Here is a 25,000-nt window from a genome sequence, read left to right as displayed (position 1 = left end):
GGGTAACTCTTTAGTTTACATCACAATTTACTGTATTAACAAACCATTAACCATCACTACTAGCTTAATAAACCACTAATTAGCTGCTTATTAATAGTCAGTAAGGTAGAAGTTGTGTTTAGGTTTTGGGTAGGATTAGGGATGCAGAATAAGATCATACTTTATAACTACTAATGAACAGTTATAGCAATATCTTAATAATAGGCAGGTAATAATCCAGCAGTTAATAGCGTGACTTGTGAAGTGTACTTTACTTTAATTCATACACCAGACTCAGCCTACAGTGCACTTGATATGGATTTTATCAGCAGAACAGGCATACATTCGTTCACACAGGTTGCAAAAGCACATCCAATTTTTGTTGTAGTCGCAGTAATTAGCTTATCCACAAGGTGGCGGCAATGCTTCGGGGATGTCGATTCACAAGGTAGTAGAAGAAAAACTGCATAAACTTCTTTACAGTCCAATTTTTTATCCCTTTTACTCGCTAACTCCTCTCCGTCAGATGATTACATTACACAAGTGTCCACTACTGGCGGAACATCTGAATGGGTTTAAATGGAATGCCCTAAACTCTTGAGCACTTGGAAACTACACTGTTGTGATCACAGTGCATTGCATTCTGGGACATATAGGTGCTAGAGGCACATGTGAAGGCTGTGTTCCAGTCCACTTTTATGCCTCATTCACACTAGCAGCGACTTTGTAGCTGCCTGTCGCTCACGGTGGCGACCTGCTGCAAACGCAGGTCTGCATAGGTCTACAGCACGAAGGATACAACCAGCCAAAGCTCCTATTGGCTGTTGCTCAAGAAAGTCGCTCTACATTTGCATAAAGTTAAAGGATTCTCAACTTTGTCGCGTCACTCGACACGCCAACCTGGTCCCCAGCGGTCACTGTCACTCATGTAGACGGAGGTCGCAGAAAGTCGCAGGAAGTCGCTCTCTCTCCATTGAAATAAATGATTGCCTGTCGAGTCGCTCAAAGTGTGAATGAGGCTTTAGACACCTTCCCTTGTTCCCTCGAGGTAATCTCTACCGCCGTTTTAAAGTGCGTTCAACTTTAACAGGTAAACAAGGGAAGTTTACATGAACACCCTCGATTTTGACAGATTGAGCGAGTCGGCTTCATATATCCACTCCAGCACCTATATGTCCCAGAATGCAATATGATTGTGACGAGTGTAGCACCCAAGTGCTCAAGGGTTTAGGGTATTCCATTTTAACCCATTTAGATTTCCCGCCAGCAATGGACACTTGTGTAATCAATGACGTACGGGAAGTTAGAGAGTAAAGAGCATAAAAATTTGGACTGGAACGCAGCCGACGATTTGAGGTCGAGGATATGTACATATAAGCTTTCCTCGTTCACTTGCGAAGTGGAACACACTTTAAAAGGGGGAAGTGTTTAGTGGAAACACTGAAGGTTACAAAGTAAAGCTCATAGGAGTACACTTTTAAATGCTGTTCGCTTAACTGTATTGTATGCTCATGTACCCATACAAAAAGTAAGAATACTTGGGCTTCATAGTCAAAAACACTCCATTAGCATCGAGCTGAATGCTTCAAATGGCAGCTTTTTTTATTTAAGCAATATTTTTTTCACGACATTAGAGAAAAACAAAGTGACATATATACAGGCAGAAAGTCACATTTGTTTACAGTTCTTTTGTATTATGCTTAAATTCCACTTAGCAGTTCAGTTCATTGCGATTCAGAATGGGTCACCCTGATTAGGCTTCGGTCTCCACTGCAAACAATACCCTTAATTGGTAGGTGTAGTGTACATCAGAAAGCCCCAATCAGCCTCATTCTAAAGAAGAAGAGACCACGTGGGCCATTCACATATTGTGTCCTTTCCAGATCCAAGTTCATTATTTCAAATAACAGATGCACAGTAAGTGTGCGCTTTGAGATGTGACGTGATTTGTCTCATAAACAACAATGGAGGACATACAGCAGATTCTGTTCTTGCTTCTTGGCATCTGACTGTTTGGCATAAGATTGGGATGACCGTGATTAATCGCTGTGCGCCATCATTGTATTTTTACAGTGATGTTTCAACTGTTTATTTAAAAATGGCACTTCCTGTGTTGTCGCCCCATTGGTTTGTGGCATACGCAAGTGACCATGCTCTGTAAACCAATCAGCAGCAAGTCTAGCTTCATTTCAGAATGGTACGGTATGCTATTTTGGTACTTTTGACAGTTGAAATGGAAATAAATGTTTGCATACGACACATATTTCTACAGAATATATATGCAACAGGGAGCTTACAACTTTTGTAACTTTGAATTGAAGCGTAGCCAACAAAACATTAACATTTAGAAAAGGTCAAATATGCTTAAGTATGTCACAATGTAAAACAAAGGATGTTTTTATGAGAGTCGCCCTAAAATAATTTGGTTCAATGTGTTCAATGGTGTCAAACATCACCATGCTCTTTCTGGTTTTCAGATCTGCAGGATATCCCAGAGGAGAGTGAGTGTGGGACTGAAGCTCACAGTTAACATCAGCTCAACTGGAAGAATCAGACTTCACCTCCTCCAAAACTCCAGAAACTCACCTCATCAGTCACGTCTGACTCGAGGCCTGTTCACAGCACCACAAATATTTAATGCAAAAAAAAAACGAAAAAACAATCCAGTGTGATAATCATTAGAATCTGAATGAATGACTGTTAATGGGTCTGTTCAGAACGACACAAAAGACTACTTGCTGTTAAAGGATTAGTTCCCCCTAAATCAAAATTCTGTCACCATTTGCTTTGAAGTGTCAAGGATTTTGGTTTGGGTAAATAGACTTTTTTTTTTTTAAATGGACAGATAGAATTCTCTTAGAGCACACTCACACTATCCTATCTGAACCGTGCCCATGTGCGTTTGCTGGTTCGTTTGAGAAGTGTGAGTGCACTAAATCGAGCTCAGGCGCTGTTCAGTTGGCCGACCCTGACCCGGTTGGAAGAGGTGTGCCAGAGCGCGGTTCACTTGGGCTTTGGCGCAGTACGCTTGTAGTGTGAGTGCAAAGCGCGCCTCAGCCTGAAACTGAAGAAGCATAGTCACTTTAAGGGACTGTTTCTGATGGATTTATTAATCATTCTTACTATTCAATGAACGCAAACTGTCGTAGATTATTAAAGACGTCAGCTGCACCTTCAGCAAACCTCCTAATACCTGCAGCACGATGACTTTGATGATTCTTTATGAGCGTCAAAAGTGGCAGATCTGTTCGGTGAAATATTTGACCGTGTGTCACTGCATATCAAACAACTAAAATGATATAACTAAAGAAATCTCCACTGTGCTGAGCGAGAGCGCTTCTCTTCTGTTATACTGAACAGCGCATCATCAATGACGTAAGCGTGCTCAGGCTCGAGGCAATGTGAGTGTAGGCCGTCAGGGGAGAGGGAAGGGGGGACAAGCGTGCTTCGGCATGGTTCAAGGCAACTGTACATAGTGTGAGTACGCTCTCAGTTCTTAATATCTTCGGTTTACACAACAACTTCTTCAGCCAACAAGCCCAAGAAGCTGTTGGTTTACACTCCAGTGTCATTTTTGGGAGTGAAAACGCATACATTTGAAAGTGAACGTTTTTGAAAACGCCACCAGTGTCATGTCCATGTAAACACCCAAAAACAAAAGTCTATGAAAATGATAATGTCACACTCATGCATAGTGTGAGCTTAAGGAGGCGAATATTAAAGGCAAGCGCAAACAAACATACACAAGAATAGTAATTATGGTGATTCTGGCCTCTAACGATCATGAAAAAGCATTAATCTAGTTAAACTGATTATTGTGTCATAAGCAGTCTGCATTCGTTCCCCTTAACGTTTCACATGGTAATCAATGAAATCTTGTAGCGTGAATTTGCAGCACAGGATGTGCTTTATTTATTGACGTGTATTCGATTCCTTCATGTTTCTTAAAGCATGAAAGAGAAGTCGTGCTGTTCAGCCTCTGAGACCGTAGTCATCTTAAGGTGAGCGCCTGAATGGTCAAATACATGTGTCAAAACGCGACGCTTAGGGATTTGTCACATCAACCCTCATTTGTTATGAAGAAATAACTGAACATACAGAGTTCACGGCTTGTGAAAGTGAAACATTAAATCAGAAATGCGGCGCTCTGAAAGCAACAATACACTATATTCCCGCTGCAGTTTTTTATCATAATTAATCAAACAAAATAGCCGAGTACAAAATCTCTCCTCGCTCTTGATTGAAGGACGCTTTAATAAGAAACAAATCAAGCTTGTTACAGCAGAATATATTTTTATTCTACAGTTTTTTTTCCTTTGCATATTTGTGAGAACTTTTTGTTAGTTTGTTTTTTACTTTGTCCCATTCAGCTTCAGTATTGCGAAATTTAAGGATCCTTGAAATGTAGATGTAATAGCAACCTTATTTACAGGGAGGAAAAAAATGATATATCTAAATAAATACAACTTTTAGGTCATATGTCCCACTGATAAATTGTTTTAAATAATCGTCGATACAATTATGACCAAAATATTTTCCCATAATCGAGCAGCCCTAATGGCAACTGTTTGCGAACGCTTCAACAAAGTGTGGATTTACTTTGCATTACAACCAAAAGTGGAGACATCTTACACATCGTCACTTGCCTACAGGTACTGTTTACTAAGAAAATAATGGCCTGGCATACATAATATAGCGTTTTTAGATGTTTTTGCGGATATGTGTAAATGCGGATCATTTTGTCATGTAAAGATGTAAACGTTTCAGGGAAAAACATTACCGTTTTCAGCTAAACATAGGCCCAATCCCAGTTCTACTTTTGTTTTTTAAAGCAAGACTGTAAAACACGAACGCCATTATGAATGTATTTAAACTGGTGGTTGTTTGTTGTAAAAATTCGTAATGACAAAAAAAAAAAAATACAAATTTGTGCATCTCCTGACTTCCGTGTGCAGCCATTTTGCCGTTGTAGCTGGTGTATTCTAGGAAATTTTCGTACCTCTTGATTTCGAGCGTGGTCCTGGAAAATCTCAGTTTCAAGGGCTATCTAGCCCTTAGCCCTACGCCTTCAAGCGAAAGAGAATTGGGACACCCCTACCCCTTCACGTGAATGAGCAAAACAAGGGGTAGGGGTAAGGGGAAGGGCTAAAGGGTAGAATTGGGATTGGGCAATAGTCTTAATTTGTATTCTGAAGAAAAACCAGTGTCATGGGTTTTGAATGACATTTTGATGTTAAAGTGAACTAGGGCTGCACGATTCTGGCTAAAATGAGAGTCACGATTTGTCGCTTAAAATCAAGATCACGTTTTTCTCACGACTCTGTAGATGTAAAATAAAGGTTAATTTGAGTTGGCCATTATTATTGTAATTTCTCAAACATATGGTGAAACAAAAATGATAATATTAGGCCTACTGTTGGTTAAAATGCTCAATTTTGTATAGACTTGGAATGGTGGACTTGAACAGACTTTCAATATGTCCTGTTTGTTAATGCAAAGTAAAGTGATGGGATAAGAGTACAACTATTCAGAATTCTGAAGTTGAATTAAGATGTTTGAGACATGTGCTTGCCATTTGTCATTGAGAACATTATTAGACCATTTGTTTTCACTGGTAAAATCAGACATTTGTCATTCTCAGATTCCCGCTTGCGTTATATTCAACGTTATATAGGCTAAAGTAGTTATACTGACCTAGTAAACATTTCTTCGTGTTCGCTTTGAAAGAAAAAACATTTCAAATGCTTGTCGTAATCATAACTGTAAAATGCGATATAATCACTTCAATGATGTGCGCAACGGTTTCACTTTCACTGCCGAGTGCGGTTCACGGCTGCCGTCACTTTGAGAAAAAAACACATACATGCAAATCATACTTCCCGCACGACTCCCAAACGATCGCTGTGCAACAAACTGAACGTTATTTACAACTTTATTACCTGTTATTCACAACCTATGCAGGTTCTGTTCACTAAAGTAGGCATCACTGGCGAAATGTACAAAAAAACAAGACATTTTTGGGTGAATTATACCTTATAGATACAGTATGTGACACTTTTACCGCCATTTGGAGGTGTCCACGTTGCTGTGAAGACTTGTGCAACCGCCTTTATGCTTCTCTTCTGGCCTTGATAATGTAATTGGCTGAATCCTAGAAAAGCTGAATTAAGATCGTGTGTAGGATCGAATCGAGATTGCAGTGTTTTTTCGATTAATCGTGCAGCCCTAAAGTGAACGAACCCTTTCAACTAAGCAGTGGATCATTTTTAAAGAGATGGATTTGAATCTATTTTCTATCACACTGTGAATAATAGTGCCTAACCAATGAGATTTACTGGATGACCAGGGTATTTCTGCGTTCTCTATAAGCACCACCTGCTCTCAAAGAGTGATTTGGTGCGATTTGTGCATTTTCAGACTGTTTGCTGTTTTATACATTACTTGAACAGTCAAGTTGCGTGCAAAAAAAAAACCATACCAAATTTGTGTTGGCGTGAACAGGCCTTTACTCTTTAGAAAAATGTTAAACATTTTATATTAAACATAGTTTAGAACAAGTAAGTCTTTTTAAAAAGATTTTCACTGTTACAACATTTACAATTGTGCTATTTAAACGGGTTTATGGTGTATTTTTACTTTAATGACAGGACTAAATGCTGAGGTAGAAATGAAGGAAACTTTTGAAGATATTCTGGTTTCATGCTGACCTTAGACACGTGTTTCAGGCTGTTGATTGTAACGTTTAGCTATATTATTGACCATTGTTAGCATGCTTCATGCACATGCTCTTCATCCGCTGAAAATAAGCAACATTACGGTAAGGATTACTAAATGTAGCACATTGAAGGCCCTGGTTATTTGGCAGGAACTTGAAAAGGACTTTGAATGCCATTTCTGACCACAGTTTACCTCCAAGAAATGCTTATAAATTATAAACAGAGTTTCCTCCTGTACTGCTGATAAGGATATTCATGTTGATATTGATAACAGAAGTGGGAAAAAATGATTGTGAATTCTTTGGCCACTTGAAGTCACACTAAAGCTTTTTAATGTCTTATTGTTGATATTGTGTATGTACAAATGTTTTAAGTGTTTGGGGATGAGAAGAACCCTTTAAACATGGCTGTTAAATCATTGTTTATATATAGCTTTTTTATTCATTTGACATTGTACTGCGTGTTTAAATATATGGCTGTAATCATGTATTTCGTTGCTCTGCATCTATATAAATGCATTGATGATTACTTCTGTTTCTTTAATTGCACAACACATGCATATTTTGAATATCTTCATTTTATTAAAGGGATCGTTCAACCATACATGAAGATTTACTCAATTTACAGACTCATTCTGCACCTTTAGTTTCTCCTGTTTGAACGCAAAAGAAGATATTTTGAGTAATGTTGGAAACTGGTAACCACCTCCATGGTAGGGGGGGAAAAATGTTTATTTCATCCAAAATATTTTCATTTGTTTCCTAAAGATGAACGAAGGTCAGAAATGTAGTTTTGGGGTGAACCATACTTCATTTGGGGTGCACACACAATTTGAAAAAAAAACTTAAGAATGATCCAAGGTTTTTTTTCCCAGTCTAATGTTACGTTTCAGATAAAATATTATGTTTATTCTGTTTCATCTACAAAAATATTACCAAACAAAGCTGGGGAAGTACATTAGTGCAGTGTTTCCCAACCCTGTTCCTGGAGGCACACCAACAGTACATATTTTGGATGTCTCCCTTATCTGACCCATTAACTTCAGGTTTTGGAGTCTCTTCTAATGTTCTGATGAGTTGATTCAGGTGTGTTTGATTAGGGAGAGGTTGAAAATGTGTACCGTTGGTGTGCCTTCAGGAACAGGTTGGGAAACACTGCATTAGTGAATTAAACTGTTATTTGAATAAATCGAGTGAGTCTATAATTCAATGATTCATTCTGAAAGTGATTCATTTGCAGTTTATTAATGAATCAGCATTTTTGAACAAATCATCTGAATAAATTATTCAAGGTAAGACAGGGGCTTACCTACTGACCTTTTTTTAGTATCATATTTGTATATCCACAACAGGCCTAATCAGCCAAGGCACAATCACAAAATATACTTAACCCTCATGTACTGTTGGGGATGTTTTCATCCACTCTAGGATGATTTTGTGTCTTAATTTAGCCATGAATTGGGAATGATTTTAAGTGACAAATCCTATTTTGACATATTTTGAAATAAAAAAAAGGGGGTTTTCAGGGTTTTTCACCTTTATTTGTTAGGACAGTAGAGAGTATTGACAGGAAAGCAGAGAGAAGGCGAGAATCGGCATAGGACTTCGAAGCAGAATCGAACTCGGGTCACCGCGAGCACCAGAGTGCATGTGTCGACGCACTAACCACTACACCACTGGTGCTGACATGCTTTTTTATTTTTAAAATCTCAACGACACACTCTGGGCAAATTGACTACCCTTTTGTTATGTTCTGGATGAAAACATCCACTGAGTTAAACTGCTGAAAACAGGCATCAGATAAATATGTTTTCAATATTTTTTCCATAAATCTGTTTGCCAACCTCAGTCCTGATCAAAACTACTCAATTGTTTAGAAAATTGCAGGATTTAAACTTTTTAATTGGTAAGTTTATAAATGATGTCACTGATTTGGTGAAAAAACACACACAAAATGGCGTATTTTCAATATATAAAGTAATTGTGGACTGGATATTTTCCCTTTTATCACAGTTTTGGACATTAAAACATCGCCTTTGATGCATTGTTTTTGTTTGTTTTCATTTTTTCTCCATAATTTACTGTTGGTGGCTGTTTTTGCCCCATTGACACCTCACGAAACGAGGCTTTTATACTTGACACGTTCGCTGATGAGATATTCTTTTAAACGACAGGGGGCGGTCAAAAGAAACCGTAAAACAGACATAGAAGTAGGAAGTTTCCGGAACTACGTCATATCATTAATATCGTTCAAGATTTTTAAACTAATTATTTTTATAAATTATTTTAATGATTATAAAGATATTTATAACCATCCAAGATGTCACAAATCAAACGCTGATGCATCACTTGCTTTTGTTCATATCTATTAGCCTATTAAATTCATTCATTCATTTTCTTTTCAGCTTAGTCCCTTTATTAATCCGCGGTCGCCACAGCGGAATGAACCGCCAACTTATCCAGCATATGTTTTACGGATGCCCTTCTAGCTGCAACCCATCTCTGGAAAACATCCATTCACACTCATACACTACAGACAATTTAGCCTACCCAATTCACCTGTACCACATGTCTTTGGACTGTGGGGGAAACCGGAGCACCCGGAGGAAACCCATGCGAATGCAGGGAGAACATGCAAACTCCACACAGAAACGCCAACTGACCCAGCCGAGGCTCGAACCAGCGACCTACTTGCTGTGAGGCGACAGCACTACCTACTGCGCCACTGTGTCACCCCCCACCTGTTAAAGTTTATTAAAATATTTATGACAACAGAACATGGGAATTTTTTTATTATTATAATTATAGCAAGAATAAAAGCAAAAACAAGTACACTTACTAACAAATACTTTTCCAGTTATCAAAGAAATAATTTGTTTTCATTTTAGTTTTGTAGCTATTAAATAGTTTTAAATTCAAAATTGTAATATATACATCAGTGTAAAGCTTATGAATGGTGGAAAAACATATTCTGGGTCTCCACTTTTGCCAGGGCGTCTCTTTCTGGTTTTAAACTCATCCCCTGAGTTTTTCTAAACTTTTTTTTACAAAAACGTTCTTTCTTTCCCATGGATGTTGCAATTTCTAGCCAAATTATTGGCCATCTGGTTATCCCTATGATCACACACGGACGGATCATAAAGGTGTCTGTACAGTCGTAACTGTTTCCAGTGCTTAATTTGTAAATTAAGAGGTCCCGGAACAGATCTGGGTAACGAATCCGAGATCCGGCATGTTACCAGAGGAGGGAAAGGTGTCGGACGAAAGTGAAGAGCAGGGGGATGGGGGATGTCGTGGACGAAAGTGAGGAGCCGTGTGAGGAGGGGGATCGGTAAAATGAGATGTCAGATTTTTGGTACTATATGGAAGAACTGTTGTCTATCAACTCGATTTGATTTAGATAGCTTTCCTGTAATGCTCTTAATTGATTTAATTTCATACACTATTATACAATTGTAATTTACTTTTTAAAACTAGATTAAAGACCTATCTGTTTAGTAAAGCATACACTCAGTGCACCACTTAGCAGGCTTCCACACAGGTTCTGCATCTTGTTTATATACATTATGAACAGCAGCTACGCTAATTATTCTCTTTATTCTCCATTTCCACCTGGGGATACTCTTCATGAGGCTCTTAGACTATGCAGAGTCACTGATTCGATCCAAGACCAATGACGAGATGATCCCAAGGTTTCCATATCCTGGACCAAGCCGTATCCTGAGCAGCTACTGTGGTGGTCATGGAGGAGTGGAACATGAGACTGATTCCTGTGACGCTCCAGAGACAGACGAGTCTTCGCTGAGGCCAGCTTCCAGCCTCCGCCGCTGAGACTGCAGCTCTGCACAAGACGTTTGGCCAGCGGAGAAATTAAAATGGTCGTGCCCAACTGAGTCTGGTTTCTCTCAAGGTTTTTTTTCTTCACTTTCGCCAATTAGTGAAGTTTTTTTTTCCCTCTCCGCTGTCGCCACTGGCTTGCATGGTTCGAGATCTATAGAGCTGCGCATCGTTGGATTTGCTCTTCAGTGTTTGGACTCTCAGCAGTGATTATTAAACCACACTGAACTGAGCTAAACTGAACTGAACTTAAACATTGAAAATTCCTACACTGTTCCAAATTACTATGACTATTTATTCGAAGCTGCTTTGACACAATCTACATTGTATAAGCGCTATACAAATAAAGGTGAATTACTTTCTTTGTTTTGTTCCTCTTTTTTTTCTTTCTGCATTATGTAGCTTGTGTTTTCCCTCTTTTGTATCTCTCTTATATTGACCTTCTGATTGTGGTTGTATATTTTCATTCATGAATAAAAATAATAATAATAATAATAATATTAAATAAACTAGAAGACATGTAGAGTATAAATCTGCCTTATCAGATTAATGCAAAAAAACCCTTGAAAAATATTAATCTGACGCATTTTTACAGCAGGTTAATTGAGTGTATGTTTTCATCCTGAACATAACAAAAGGGTAGTCAATTTGCCCAGAGTGTATTGTTGAGTATTTTTAATTTAAAGCATTTTCTCAAAATATGTGTCGAAATAAGATTAGTCACCAAAAATCATTCTGCTAGCTGAAACACGGAGAAACTTATGACCAAATTAAGACTCAAAATCAGCCCAGAGTGGATGAAAACATCCCCAACAGTATATAAGGGTTTAAAATAATAATCAATAACTGATATTGAACATATACCCCAAAATATGGAGAACTCATTTCTGTCAGAATCCCACTCATTCCTCACATCCATAAACTGATGTTGAAATCAAATGTATCCAAAAAGAAGTGTAACAAATAAAGAATGAGTGACAACAAGATAATGATGACGAGAAATATCCATCCGAGAGTTTGCAAGTTCTCCAAAAATTACTTCAGAAGTTTTTATGAATCCGTTATGATGCTATTGTGTGTGTTTTTAAGTCCACCTGTGACTCGACCGATGACAGAAGATCGTCCAGATGTTTCTCCAGAATGTCATCAGTTCCATCGTTCCTAATGATACGGTCAAACTTCACACCCTCATCCAAACCACACTCAGACTCAGCGTCGTCTATACCTGCACAAAATCACTCCATCAGATCATCACAGCTCTTCTGACGTGTGTGTGTTTATATGGAGATTTCTGAAGCATCTTTACCTGAGGTGAATCTCCAACCCCTCTGTGATCTGGTGTGTTCAGACGCCTCCACCCGAACACACACACACTTATCAGGAAACGCTTCATGAAACCACTGCACATCAGATATCCTTCTGCAGTCGCTGATTATCTGAATATGGGATATGTGTTAGCCGTAGAGCGAACAGGTCAGAAAATAAAAACAAGAGCCTGCTTTACAGTCATTTAGGGCCCTCCAATGTTTTATATTTCATAAAACTTCTTCCTAAATTCTGTCATTTTCAGTATAATTCTTCAGGATTGCATTTTAATGGTTTTACTAGATTGTTAGAACTTTGATATAATGTTTGAACACTTTGCTAGCATTTAGCACACTGCTAACAAATTTTATCTTGTTGCTAGCACAAGTTTTAACACACTGGTAGCATTTGTAGCACATTGCTAGCGTGTTTTGGATGCTGCTAATATGTTTTTGACTAGTGTGATTAAACATATTTGTAGCATCTTTAGCATCATGTTCTAATCTACTTTGTAGGCTATACATGGATGGATAGATGGAAAGATAGATGGATGGATGGATGAATTTAACACGTTTGGTGTTTATAATCACATTCTTAACATGCGTTAGCACATTGCTAACTTGTATTAGAACTTTGATATAATGTTTGCGCACATTGCTAGCATTTAGCACACTGCTAACAAGTTTTATCAACCCTGGTAGCATTTGTAGCACATTGCTAGCATGTTTTGGATGCTGCTGATGTTATTAGCTTGTAGCTATGAATGAACATATTAGTAGCATCTTTAACATCATGTCCTAATACACTTTGTAGGGCTAGAGATAAATGGATAGATAGATGGACGGACGGACGGACGGACAGACAGACTGCCAGACAGATAGACAGATAGATAGATAGACAGACAGACAGACAGACAGACAGACAGACAGACAGACAGACAGACAGGCAGGCAGGCAGACAGACAGACAGGCAGGCAGGCAGGCAGGCAGGCAGGCAGACAGACAGACAGACAGACAGACAGACAGACAGACAGACAGACAGACAGATAGACAGACATTGCTAACTTGTATTAGAACTTTGATTTAATGTATGAATACGTTTCTAGCATTTAGCACACTGGTAATACATTTTATCTTGTTGCTAGCACAAGTTTTAACCCACTAGTAGCATTTGTAGCACACTGCTAGCATGTTTTAGATGCTGCTAATATGTTTTTTGGCCAGTATGATTGAACATATTTGTAACATCTTTAGCATTATGTCCTAATCTACTTTGTAGGGCTAGATATAGATGTATGGATGGATGGATGGATGGATGGGTGCGTTTAACACATTGCTAGTTTGTTTTAACTACATTCTTAGCATACTTCAGCAAATGGCTAACTTGTAGAACTTTGATATCATATTTGAACACATTCCTAGCTTTTAACAAACTGCAAACAAGTTTTAACTTGGTGCTAGTACAAGTTTGAACACATTGCTAGCATGTTTTGCAATGCTGCTAATATGTTTGTCATAACTAGTATGACTTAACACATTTATAGCATATTTTAGCATCAGGTAAACTTTATAGGCTTTAGATGGATGGATGGATAGCTTGTTTTAGGATATTTGTAGCATGCAATGCTCCTATTATGTTTGTTATAGCTAGTATTGTAGTATTCGTGTCTGGTTCTAAGCCAGTGATATAGCACAATCAAAACATTCTCTGTTCCCATTGGCTAGAATAAGTGTCAGTTAAGTTAGTTCAACGGAATTGCAGAAAAAATGTTTGGGTGAACTGCTGGAAGTTTTGAGCATTGTGTTTTCATGTGAAGCTGATATTTAAAAACATTTATCGTGAAGAGAGTCAATTTGCACAAGTATGATTTAACACATATTTATAGCATCTTTAGCATCAGGTCAAATTTGTAGGCCATAGATGGATAAATAGACAGACAGATCGATCTTGAGACGACAGGTTGTTTTCATACCCAGACGGGCTGTGCGGCATGTTTGATGGCCAGTCTACAGAAGAAGCCAGAGTCCTGCTGTCTCTTCATCTCACCCCAGTGGATCATGTCAGCACGATAGCTCTCCTTATACTGACCAGAACCCATCAGCTCCTCATAGTCAAGATTATGATCCTGATTATCAGAAATACAGCAACTTCATTCTGATAAAGTGATCATATAGAAAAATAATATGCCACAAAATAACCAGTTTTGTTACAATAACAACCATACACAACCCCTTAACCCAACCACCCCCCCCCTAAAAAAAAATTCAGCTTTCTTTCCTTCTTTTGCCAGATTGATAGTTTGTCCTTATCTTATTTGTATGTATGTATGTATGTATGTATGTGTGTGTGTGTGTGTGTGTGTGTGTGTGTGTGTGTGTGTGTATATGTATGTATGTATGTATGTATGTATATATATACACACACACACACACACACACACACACACACACACACTCACCGGTAACTTTATTAGGTACACCTGTCCACCTGCTTTTTAACGCAAATTTCTAATCAGCCAATCACATGGCAGCAACTCGATGCATGTAGACATGGTCAAGACAATCTGCTGCAGTTCAAACCGAGCATCAGAATGGAGAAGAAAGATTATTTAACTTTGAACTTGGCATGGTTGCTGGTGCCAGACACGCTGGTCTAAGTATTTCAGAAACTGCTCATCTACTGGGATTTTCATGCACAACCATCTCTATGGTTTACAAAGAATGGTCAGAAAAATAGAAAATATCCAGTGAGCAGCAGTTCTGTGGGTGCAAATGACTTGTTGATGCCAGAGGTCAGAGGAGAATGGCCAGACTGGTTCTAGATGAAAGAAAGGCAACAGTAACTCAAATAACCACTCGTTACAACCGAGGTATGCAGAAGAGCATCTCTGAAGGCACAACACAACAAACCTTGAGGTGGATGAGCTACAGCAGCAGAAGACCACAACGGTGCCACTCCTGTCAGCTAAGAACAGGAAACTGAAGCTACTATTTGCACAGGCTCACCAAAATTGGACAATAGAAGACTGGAAAAACGTTGCCTGGTCTGTTGAGTCTCAATCTCTGTTGCAACATTCGGATGGTAGGGTCAGAATTTGGCATCAACAACATGAAAGCATGGATCCATCCTGCCTTGTAACAATGGTTCACGGTGGTGGTGGTGGTGGTGTAATGGTGTGGGGGATATTTTCTTGGAACACTGGGCCCATTAGTACCAAATGAGCATCGTGTCAACGCCACAGCCTACCTGAGTATTGTTGCTGACCATGTTCATCCCTTTATGACCACAGTGTACCCATCTTCTGATGTCTACATCCAGCAGGATAACATGCCATGTCATAAAGCGCGAATCATCTCAAACTGGTTTCTTGAACATGACAATGAGTTCACTGTACTCAAATGGCCTCCACAGTTAACAGAACTCAATCCAATAAAGCATCTTTGAGATGTGGTGGAACGGGAGATTTGCATCATGGATGTGCAGCTGACAAATCTGCAGCAACTGTGTGATGCTATCACGTCAATATGGACCCAAATCTCTGAGGAATTTTTCCAGTACCTTGTTGAATCTATGTCACGAAGGATTAAGGCAGTTCCAAAAGCAAAAGGGGGCCTAACCCGGTACTAGTTAGGTGAACCTAATAAAGTGGCCGGTGTGTGTGTGTGTTTGTGTGTGTGTATATATATATAAACAATCTTCAGGTTATGTAACACTTTTGCTCTAATTGGTTAACTTACTCAGATTTTTAGAAAGTAAACTTAAAAATGATTAGATTTTAGTAATATTTAAAGTTCAAGATGATTATTTATTGGACTTTACTTGAAAAAAATACACTCCTTTTGAATATTAAGATTTGTGTACGTTTTTCAGAGAATATATGGACAACATCATTCAAGCACTTAACATGAAATCACCAGACAAAATATATAGCATTCTAGTCATTAAACTAAACAAAATAATATATTAAAATTGAAATTAAGCGTACCAAAAAATGACACCCTACACCTAAATCTGATATTTGAGTATTAATTCTATTCATTGTTCTTATCACGTTAATTATTTCAGCTATGTTGCAGAAGTGTACTGTAACTTACCTTTGCGTACTGCTCTTTGAGAGGTGCAGACAGTCTGAGTATACAGCAGATCTCTGCAGTCAGTCTGAAATATAGAATACAAGCATATGTATTATTGAGTTTAATCAGTTCACGTGACAGTGCCATACAGAACTAGATATCTCACCTTTTCTGTATTAAATCTGTCACATAGTCCTTTCCTGACTTTCGCTTACCACTGAATAAAAGAATGATGCTAGGTTGTGTAGCTGTCATGGTTGTATTTACATGTAATGCGTACTTCATGCTCATATACACAATTGACACATGTCGAGGACTACGGTGTTCAATATGAATCAGGAACCGCTTTATGTCGCTTTACCGTAACTATAAAAGAAAATGTAACCCTATATTATGTAAACTTTGATTCTAGTGTTTTATTTTTACCCAGCATGACGATTTTCCTTATTTGGGTTAATTTAAGACTTTAATGCCGTATGCGATGATTTTTCTGTCATCTGAAAGAATAAATAAGTGAAATGTGGAAACAGGATGTTTGGTATTTTTGTGTAATTACGGTAATCGGACGAGTGTCACGCCATCAACTTACTGGGTATGTGCTAAATATATTTATATTTTATGTAAATAAGTTACCGGAGTGTTTTTAATTAATGCAAATATTTAAATAGTATTAGAAACAGTTCAATAAAATAATAACCTTACATTGTTTTTGTATTTATTAACGCTTTTTTTCACTGACCCGGAAGTGGAACGACAAAAACGTTTGTTTCTGTGTTTCATTTTTTATTATTATTTCCTGAGTGTGGTTTATGAAGGACATTATCATTTTAAAAGTGATAAAAAATTAGATTTTTCTAAGTAAAATAATCTAAACATTTTAGGTGAATGCGTTATTTTGGTTTCTGTGACCCGGAAGTTTTGAATCTGTCAAGGGTGTTTTACTTTTAGCATCTTCTTCTTTTGTCTTTGTTTACATGTAAATAAACTGAAAAGTTTGTCATTTTGGGTGAAGTTGGTGAGTTCAATGTGACGTGCAGTGATGAACGGCAGCTCGAACCCGCCTCTGGATAAAGAAGAGCATGTGTTGAAGCTCGGGGACAGTTTTGAGAAGAGACCAAAATCATCTTTTCACACCATCAGATGTAAGTCCAACAAGAGTGACATTTCATGCGTTAATAATCAAACTATATACCAAAGTACCACACCATAACACATACAAAAGCAAGCTTAAGTAACTGAAACACACAAACATTAAACCAGTTTCACACATACTTAAGTTATCTGAATTAGCACTTGGTTTTTGTTTTGTTTTTTTATCTCGGAACAATTGAAGCCTTCAGACGGTGTGGGAATATGTAAATTAGGGATGCAGACAGTAAATAACGTTATAAATAAGGTAAACTGACTATCAAGTTTTTACGTTAGTCGTCATAATAATCAAAACATTAAATCTTGGTATCCGCGTCAAATTAAGTGAGCTAAAGTTGGTTTTATATTTGCACATTCGTTCAGGGACAACCTTTGACATGCTCCCTATATTGTTTACCATGGAACTTTGAATATTCGGTCTGAAATCACTTGTAAATCGGACTTTAGCACATTTTTTTGACTGCCCTACTGAAAAAAAAACAGCTTAAACCAGCCTAGGCTGGTTGGTTGGTTTTAGCTGGTTGACCAGGCTAGTTTTAGAGGGGTTTTGGCCATTTCCAGGCTGGTTTCCAGCCTGGTGTTAGCTGGTCAGGCTGGAAAATGACCAGCTAAAACCAGCTTGACCAGCCTAGCCAGGTTGGGAGCCCAGCCAAATCCAGCTATGTCCATTTTAAGATTGCTCCAGATTTTTGCAGCCGATACTGATTACCAATTCCTTGTCATGGTGATCGGCCAATACAGAGTACAGATTCAGATGCTTTATAATGCATAAAGCACATTTTCCTTGAATCTGTATGATACTTAAGTGGAGATCTCTCCTTACCTCAGAGGACAAATTCAGGATGCTGTAAATAATCCCTTAAATGTGTCTCAATAAAGAAAAAGTTAGTAGCGCATATTTGATGCATAAGCAGTTAAAATGCACACCTATAAATCCATTATTTTTCTACTAAAGGGAATAGGCCTATAAACTACTGTTTATTGCAGAAAGTTTATTACAAGAAGTTATATTATCAACTATTCACGTTAAAATATATATTTTTATGTTTTATTAATGTAATTAACCAGGTTTTAGTGAACTTGCAGTACTGTCAAAAACACAGAAATTCTTTCAAATTCTATATGTAAAAAGACCTAAATACATGCAAGGTCATTCAAATAGTTTGCTCTTCTCCAACTAACACAAACACTTGCGATCGGTTCATGATATCGGCCAGATCAGTGAGTACTGATCGAGTCATTAAATGTGAATATCGGAGCATCCCTACCTAAAACCAAGGCGTAATTATAGAATTCAATTTGTAAGAATGAAAACGGGGACAAAAAATTTGTAGTGAAGAAATGCGTTGATTTTATTTTTTTTAGTAAAGATGCATTTATTTCAATTAAATTAATAAATAAAAAAAGAGTATGAAAAACCATCATTGTCATACTGTACATTTACAAACTTGTGCTTTTCTTTCATAGATGATTTTAAACCAGCATCTATCGATACGTCCTGTGAAGGAGATTTGCAAGTAGGAAAAGGAGATGAGGTTACCATCACTTTACCACACATACCAGTAAGAGCAGCATTTTCTTTAAGATTTGTATCCGAATTGAATCCGATATGTGTGAAAGCCTTTCTATACACAGCATACTGTGATTTCTCTCTAGGGCTCCACTCCACCAATGACAGTGTTTAAGGGCAACAAAAGGCCTTATCAGAAAGACTGTGTTCTTATCATCAATCATGACACTGGGGAGTTTATGTTGGAGAAGCTAAGCAGCAGCATACAGGTCAAGAAAACACGGTGAGCAGACAAATGAATCATGTACAGCGTTATATGACGGAATCAGTTGCAGTAGTGTTGTTTGCAATAATTAACACTTTATCCTAACAACATGCGACGTGACGCCGCAAAATGTGATATGAAATGCTTTCTATTACTGTGACGTCGCAGCAGAAATCAACTACTATGACAAAGATCATGTGCTTTATTCAGTGATAAATGCTACTGAGGAGGATGAATAAAATATTTCTTTAAAGTTCTTCAGGTACAGTTGAAGTCAGAATTATAAAACCCTCTGAATTATTAGCCCCCCTGTTTATTTTTTTCCCCAATTTCTGTTTAACGGAGAGATTTTTTACGACACATTTCTAAACAATAGTTTTAACAACTTATTTCTAATAACTGATTTATTTTATCTTTGCTATGATGACAGTAAATAATATTTTACTAGATATTCTTCAAGACACTTCTATACAGCTTAAAGTGACATATAAAGGCTTAGTTAGGTTAATTAGGTTAACTTGGGAGGATAGGGTAATTAGGCAAGTTAATGTTTAAAGGTGGTTTGTTTTGTAGACTATCAAAAAAAATATATAGCTAAAGGGGCTAATAATATTGACCTTAAAATAGTTTTTAAAAAATTAAAAACTGCTTTTATTCTTGCCGAAATAAAACAAATAAGACTTTCTCCAGAAGAAAAAATATTATCAGATATTGTGAACATTTCCTTGCTCTGTTAAACATCATTTGGGAAATATTTAAAAAAGAAAAACAATTTCAAAGGGGGGCTAATAATTCTGACTTCAACTGTAGGTCTAATAGTGATTTTTGTCATTTGATATTGATTAATGTTAATGACTCGCATCACTTTTTCAGATTTCTTTCTTAACTGTTTACTTTCACTTTAGACTGTGTTTTAAAGACTGGTATTTTGACATTATTTGACTTATATTTAGCCCATCTGTTGCAAGAACATTTGAGAACTCGAATGTGCACAATGACAGGAGTACACATAAATAATATAATAAATCAATAGGCAAGGCAAGTTTATTTATATAGCACATTTCATACACGGTGGTAATTCAAAGTGCTTTACATAAACAAGAATAAAAGAAACAAGAAAATAAAAATTAAAAGAATTAAAAATGATTAAACCAGGCTAAAATGTGTTTAAACAGGTTATAAAAGAACGAAAAAGAAAAGAAAGACATAATAGTGCGATGTGTCGGACTTAACACAGTGCTCATTCAGTAAAGGCACAGCTAAACAGATGTGTTTTCAGTCTTGATTTGATTGTGCCTAATGTTGGAGCACGTCTGATCATTTCTGGAAGCTGATTCCAGCAGCGGGGTCACAGTACCTGAAGATCAATTCACCCTGCTTTGAACTCTTAGAATTTTTAATTAATTTGTTCCTAAAGATCTGAGTGATCTGTTATACTTATATTATAGTACGCACTAATGATGTATTAGTTACACACTAATAATGTATTGCATCCTGTACTGTTTAAAAGACATCTGTAGCGACAGCTGAGAGCTAAACCACAGACATGTTTTGTGATGCAAACATCAAATAACAAAATATAAACAAGGCAAGAGGGTGTCACGGTGGCGCAGTGGGTAGCACAATCGTCTGCCAGCAAGAAGGTTGCTGGTTCGAGCCTCGGCTGGGTCAGTTGGCATTTCTGTGTGGAGTTTGCATGTTCTCCCTGTGTTTGCGTGGGTTTCCGCCAGGTGCTCCGGTTTCCCCCACAGTCTAAAGGCATGTGGTACAGGTGAATTAGGGATGCTAAATTTTCCATAGTGTATGTGTGTGAACGAGTGTATGGGTGTTTCCCAGTGATGGGTTGCAGCTGGAAGGGCATCCGCTGTGTCAAACATATGCTGGATGAGTTAGCGGTTCATTCCGCTGTGGCGCGACCCCTGATAAATAAAAGGACTAAGCCAAAAAGAAAAAGAATGAATGAATGAATAAAACAAGGCTAGAAGTTCTTCCAATGTCTTCTCATTTATTTTTCCAATAAAAACGTACCTTCTTGATATTCTGACAGTGTAGATTTGATTTGATTTTGGTCAACAAAGAATACTGCATCCCTGTTCAACCCCTTCTATAAATCTGTGAATAAACCAGTGACCAAAATAAACTCTCTACGTAACGCTCCACCACAATCATGAGACACAATTCACCATTTCATGTCTACTACAACATCTAATAGACACCTAAACATAGGCATCTTGGCTAGAACAAGAATAAATTTGGGCTTTCAGTAAGCATCTAATAGACGTCTTAGGGGCCGTTCACACAGAATGTGTTTTTCCTCTTTAATTTGCTACTTTTTAAATAATTTTTCAATGTAAACATGGGTTTGACGGATGTGTGTGACCGTTACATTTGCATCTTTTGAAGCACCTCACACGTGAGCATCGCATTTTTTAGATGCCGTGTCAAGTTACAAGATTGACAGTTCGGTGTAAATGAAAGCTTTGGTCACACACGTCTGTCAAGCTTGTGTTTATACTGAAAAACAGTGGAAAAGTAGCATGTAAGAAAGGAAAAATGCAGTCTGTGTGAACGGCCCCTAACAAAAGTCCAAAAATACACAATAACTAGACAAGAATGAATGAGTACACACGTGAAGTCTGTCTAGATCTTCATGGATAGCCCAAATTTTAGCCTTGTTTTAGCCAAGACGTCTATGTTTGGACGTCTATTTGATATCTGTATCAGTATCATACTTTAAAAACCATTTTTTTCTGTATTTTGTGAATGTAAGAATGCATTTAGACAGACAGGAGTCATAGTGATTTTGTCAGATAGTGCAGCATTTGCACTGTAAAGTGACCTGCGAAGGTGTGTGATGTGTTTTTCAGAGCTGAAGGCAGCAGTAAAATCCAGGCTCGTATCGAGCAGCAGTCAGTGAGAGCGAACCAGCTGACGACGTCACAGTTCCGCACGCCAAACAAACCAGGACTGGGGGCCAAAACCTCCCCAACCAAAGACAACCCTTCACCAGAGCCTCAGCTGGACGACATCAAACGAGGTCAGACATCACACTCACCATCATACCATAGTGTACTTAATGCGCTATATGCATGGCCAGTGTTTTTCAGCCACCGATAAACTTGCAGTGAAAGGTTTCAATTTCACAAGGTTTTTCACAGCATCGATAATGTCATTTAATTTAAATATAATCATTATATTATAAGACATTAAGTGCATTAAGTGCTTGACATTAAGACATTAAGTGCTTGTAGTGCATGAAGTGCTTGTAGTGCTCTGGTTACATTATGCTCTGTACATGCTCTGGTTACATCAAGGATTGATTATTGCAATTATTTTTTTTGCAATTTCCTCCTATCTGGTATCCCTCTTAACCAACTTCACAGATTACAGTTAATCCAGAACTCAGCAGCTAGGGTGCTAGGGTAGTCACCCGCTCGTGTGCTTCTAAACACATAACTCCAATTCTCTTTCACTTGCATTGGCTTCCTGTGCTTTATCGTCTACAATATAAAATTCTTTTATTAACTTACAAAGCTCTTCACAACCTGGTACCCGATTACCTTTCTGATCTACTTCACTGGTACACTCCTCGGCGCTCACTGAGATCTTCTGTGGTTGAACTGTTCTCAGTTCCAAATTTAAGGAAGAAGTCATTTGGTGGCAGGGCTTTTAGCAGCATAGCACCACAGTTATGAAATTCCCTGCCGTTAGATATTCGTCAGGTGGACTCTATCTCCAATTTTAAATCCCAGGTTAAAACCTTTCTATTCAGTATTGCTTTTAATGACTTTTTGGATTAATATTATGTTTATTACATTTCTGTCTTGTTTTTATAATGTGCCTGTGACATACTGTAAATTGTCCTTGAGTGCTCTGAAAGGCACCTATAAATAAAAGGTATTATTATTCAGTAAAGGCACAGCTAAACAGATGTGTTTTCAGTCTTGATTTGAATGTGCCTAATGTTGGAGCATGTCTGATAGTTTCTGAAAGCTGATTCCAGCAGCGAGGGGCACAGTAGCTGAAGGTCGATTCACCCTGCTTTACTGAACTCTTGAAATTTCTAGTTCATGTGATCCTAAAGATCTGCGTGATCTGTCAGACTTCTATTATAGTACGCACAAATAATGTATTAGTTACACACTAATAATGTATTGCACCCTGTACTGTTTAAGAGACATCTGTAGCGGCTACGTGGAGTAACAGCTGAGAGGCTAAATCACAGACATGTTTGTGATGTCATTTAATGTTAATGTCATTTAATTAAAATATAATCATTTAAATAGACTTCAGCTTTAGTTGAATTGTTCAAGCGTAAAATGAGATGAGACTATTTAAACTCAAGCTGGAAAGTGCAGAAACTCTGTTGAAAATACTGTGGTAAAATGAATTTCCATATTTTAAAGAGATGACGCGGAACAATGTAATTTAATGCAGTGGTTCTTATCCGGTTTGTTACCCACTTTATATCATATCTCAACCAGGCAGTTAAGATCATTGATTTTAAACAAATCAGATCTTAAAAGAGGCAATTTATTACTTTCTTTTTCACTGCTTATTCAAAATTAAAGGTCCCCGTGCATAACTGCTGAACTGTTTTTCTTTAAGAATTGAATACAGAAATTTTATGAAAATGAATGTTATTAGCTTTAAGGCTAAGTTCACTCAAAGAACAAATTTCAACTATAACAGTAAGTGTATTTGTGTCCACACCAGTAAACGATAGCAGTTTGTTTATTCTAAAACTGATTTTCAGGCTTAAATGAAACAAAAGTAAAATACTACCGGAACTGGAATGCCAGTGTTTTTTGGTTAAGGATGCACTGATATTAAACATTGGCAGATATAGGAAATTAATAACTCTGTATTTAACTTAACTCTTTAAGCTGATCACATATTATCCGGTTATGCATTTTCTGAGCCTAATAGCAAAAATGAATTGCAAACAAACACAGTGTTTGAATTTTGAAATCTTAATTGCACAGAATAAAGAAGTTTAATGAATCTGGGGGGAAAGTAGATCTTTCTTTTCTCAAAATCTAGTCCACATTGAAAAACTCTGGCATGTCTTACCTTTAGCATAAACTGTTTATAAGAAGGGCTGTATATTAAATCAAATGCCTGATTTGATTTACAAACTTTCAATTCAATCCAATTAAATTCTTAGGTAGATTTTGTACTATAGTTATAAAAAAAAAAAAAAAAGATACGACATGTAATGTCATACGAAAAGCACCAATCAGCACCAAAGCGGACCAACCAGCAAAAATGGTCCATAATTTATTAACAAATACTTTTTTATGAGGTTAATAATCATAACATTGCAAATAAAGATTTATCGGTTGATACCGATATGATAGCCGATATATGTAAAAATTGGAAAATATTTCTAAACCAACTGTTTGAAAATCTGGAATCTGAGGGTTAAAAAAATCTAAATATACCAAAAATAGTGAGAAAAAATATTATAAATTTGAGCAAAATTAAGTTCTTGGCAATCAGTAACTAATGCAAAATTCTACAGTAAAAAAGTATGAAAACTATCTTTAAATAATGTCCTAACGATTATTTTATTGACATAATAAAAATGAGTAACACTTTACTCAAAGGGGTGTTCATAAGACCATCATGAAACCTATAATAACAACATGTATGAATAAGAGTTTATATTTGCTTATGACAACTCGTATTGATAGTCATTTGCTCAGTTATGGCATTTTAAATGCAAAAATGACATTGTTTATGAGAGCTTGACATTACCAAGACGACAAAATGTGTCATAAATCTGTCATAAACATGATTGTCATGCAGCAATTATAAATGTGACATGAATTTTGTAAAAGTGTCATTAATTATATATCTATATCTATCTATCTATCTATCTATCTATCTATCTATCTATCTATCTATCTATCTATCTATCTATCTATCTATCTATCTATCTATCTATCTATCTATCTATCTATCTATCTATCTATCTATCTATCTATCTATCTATATATATACTGTATATATATATATATATATATATATATATATATATATATATATATATATATATATATATATATATATATATATATGGGAATGTCAAGTTGTCATGACAAAGATGAAAACAGGTTGCAATGTATTTGTTTATGTCAAGTTTTCATAGCAAACAATCTCGT

At 37.0% G+C, this 25,000-nt stretch overlaps 3 protein-coding genes across 4 annotated transcripts in view; 2 read left to right on the top strand and 1 right to left on the bottom strand.

Annotated features, from left to right (window-relative positions):
• arhgef2 (rho/rac guanine nucleotide exchange factor (GEF) 2) overlaps positions 1-7,223 on the top strand; it is an 86,909-nt gene extending 79,686 nt beyond the window's left edge. For both annotated transcript variants that reach the window (XM_056474643.1, XM_056474642.1), the window contains exon 21: positions 2,457-7,223. In XM_056474643.1, the coding sequence (XP_056330618.1) occupies positions 2,457-2,509 (53 nt within the window). In that variant the 3' untranslated portion in view covers positions 2,510-7,223. The remainder of the gene's footprint in view (positions 1-2,456) is intronic.
• A 3,940-nt stretch (positions 7,224-11,163) lies between these two features.
• Positions 11,164-16,235, bottom strand: pmvk (phosphomevalonate kinase). The gene is made up of 5 exons (XM_056475630.1): positions 16,076-16,235; positions 15,931-15,994; positions 13,809-13,961; positions 11,838-11,967; positions 11,164-11,756 (listed from the first exon to the last, which is right to left on the bottom strand). The coding sequence occupies exons 1-5, from the start codon at positions 16,198-16,200 to the stop codon at positions 11,593-11,595; spliced, it is 636 nt and encodes a 211-aa protein (XP_056331605.1). The 5' UTR covers positions 16,201-16,235; the 3' UTR covers positions 11,164-11,592.
• A 496-nt stretch (positions 16,236-16,731) lies between these two features.
• The window catches only part of eaf1 (ELL associated factor 1), a 10,358-nt gene continuing 2,089 nt past the window's right edge, over positions 16,732-25,000 (top strand). Inside the window, exons 1-4 of the mRNA XM_056476225.1 lie at positions 16,732-17,051; positions 18,526-18,620; positions 18,715-18,851; positions 21,701-21,870. Coding sequence (XP_056332200.1) covers positions 16,949-17,051; positions 18,526-18,620; positions 18,715-18,851; positions 21,701-21,870 — 505 coding nt within the window. The 5' untranslated portion in view covers positions 16,732-16,948. The remainder of the gene's footprint in view (positions 17,052-18,525; positions 18,621-18,714; positions 18,852-21,700; positions 21,871-25,000) is intronic.

The sequence above is a fragment of the Danio aesculapii genome, chromosome 16 (genome assembly GCF_903798145.1).
Source record: "Danio aesculapii chromosome 16, fDanAes4.1, whole genome shotgun sequence".
Classification (NCBI taxonomy): domain Eukaryota; kingdom Metazoa; phylum Chordata; class Actinopteri; order Cypriniformes; family Danionidae; genus Danio; species Danio aesculapii.
The sequence above is the reverse complement of the archived record's forward strand: the minus strand, read 5'-3'. Positions and strand labels throughout refer to the sequence as shown.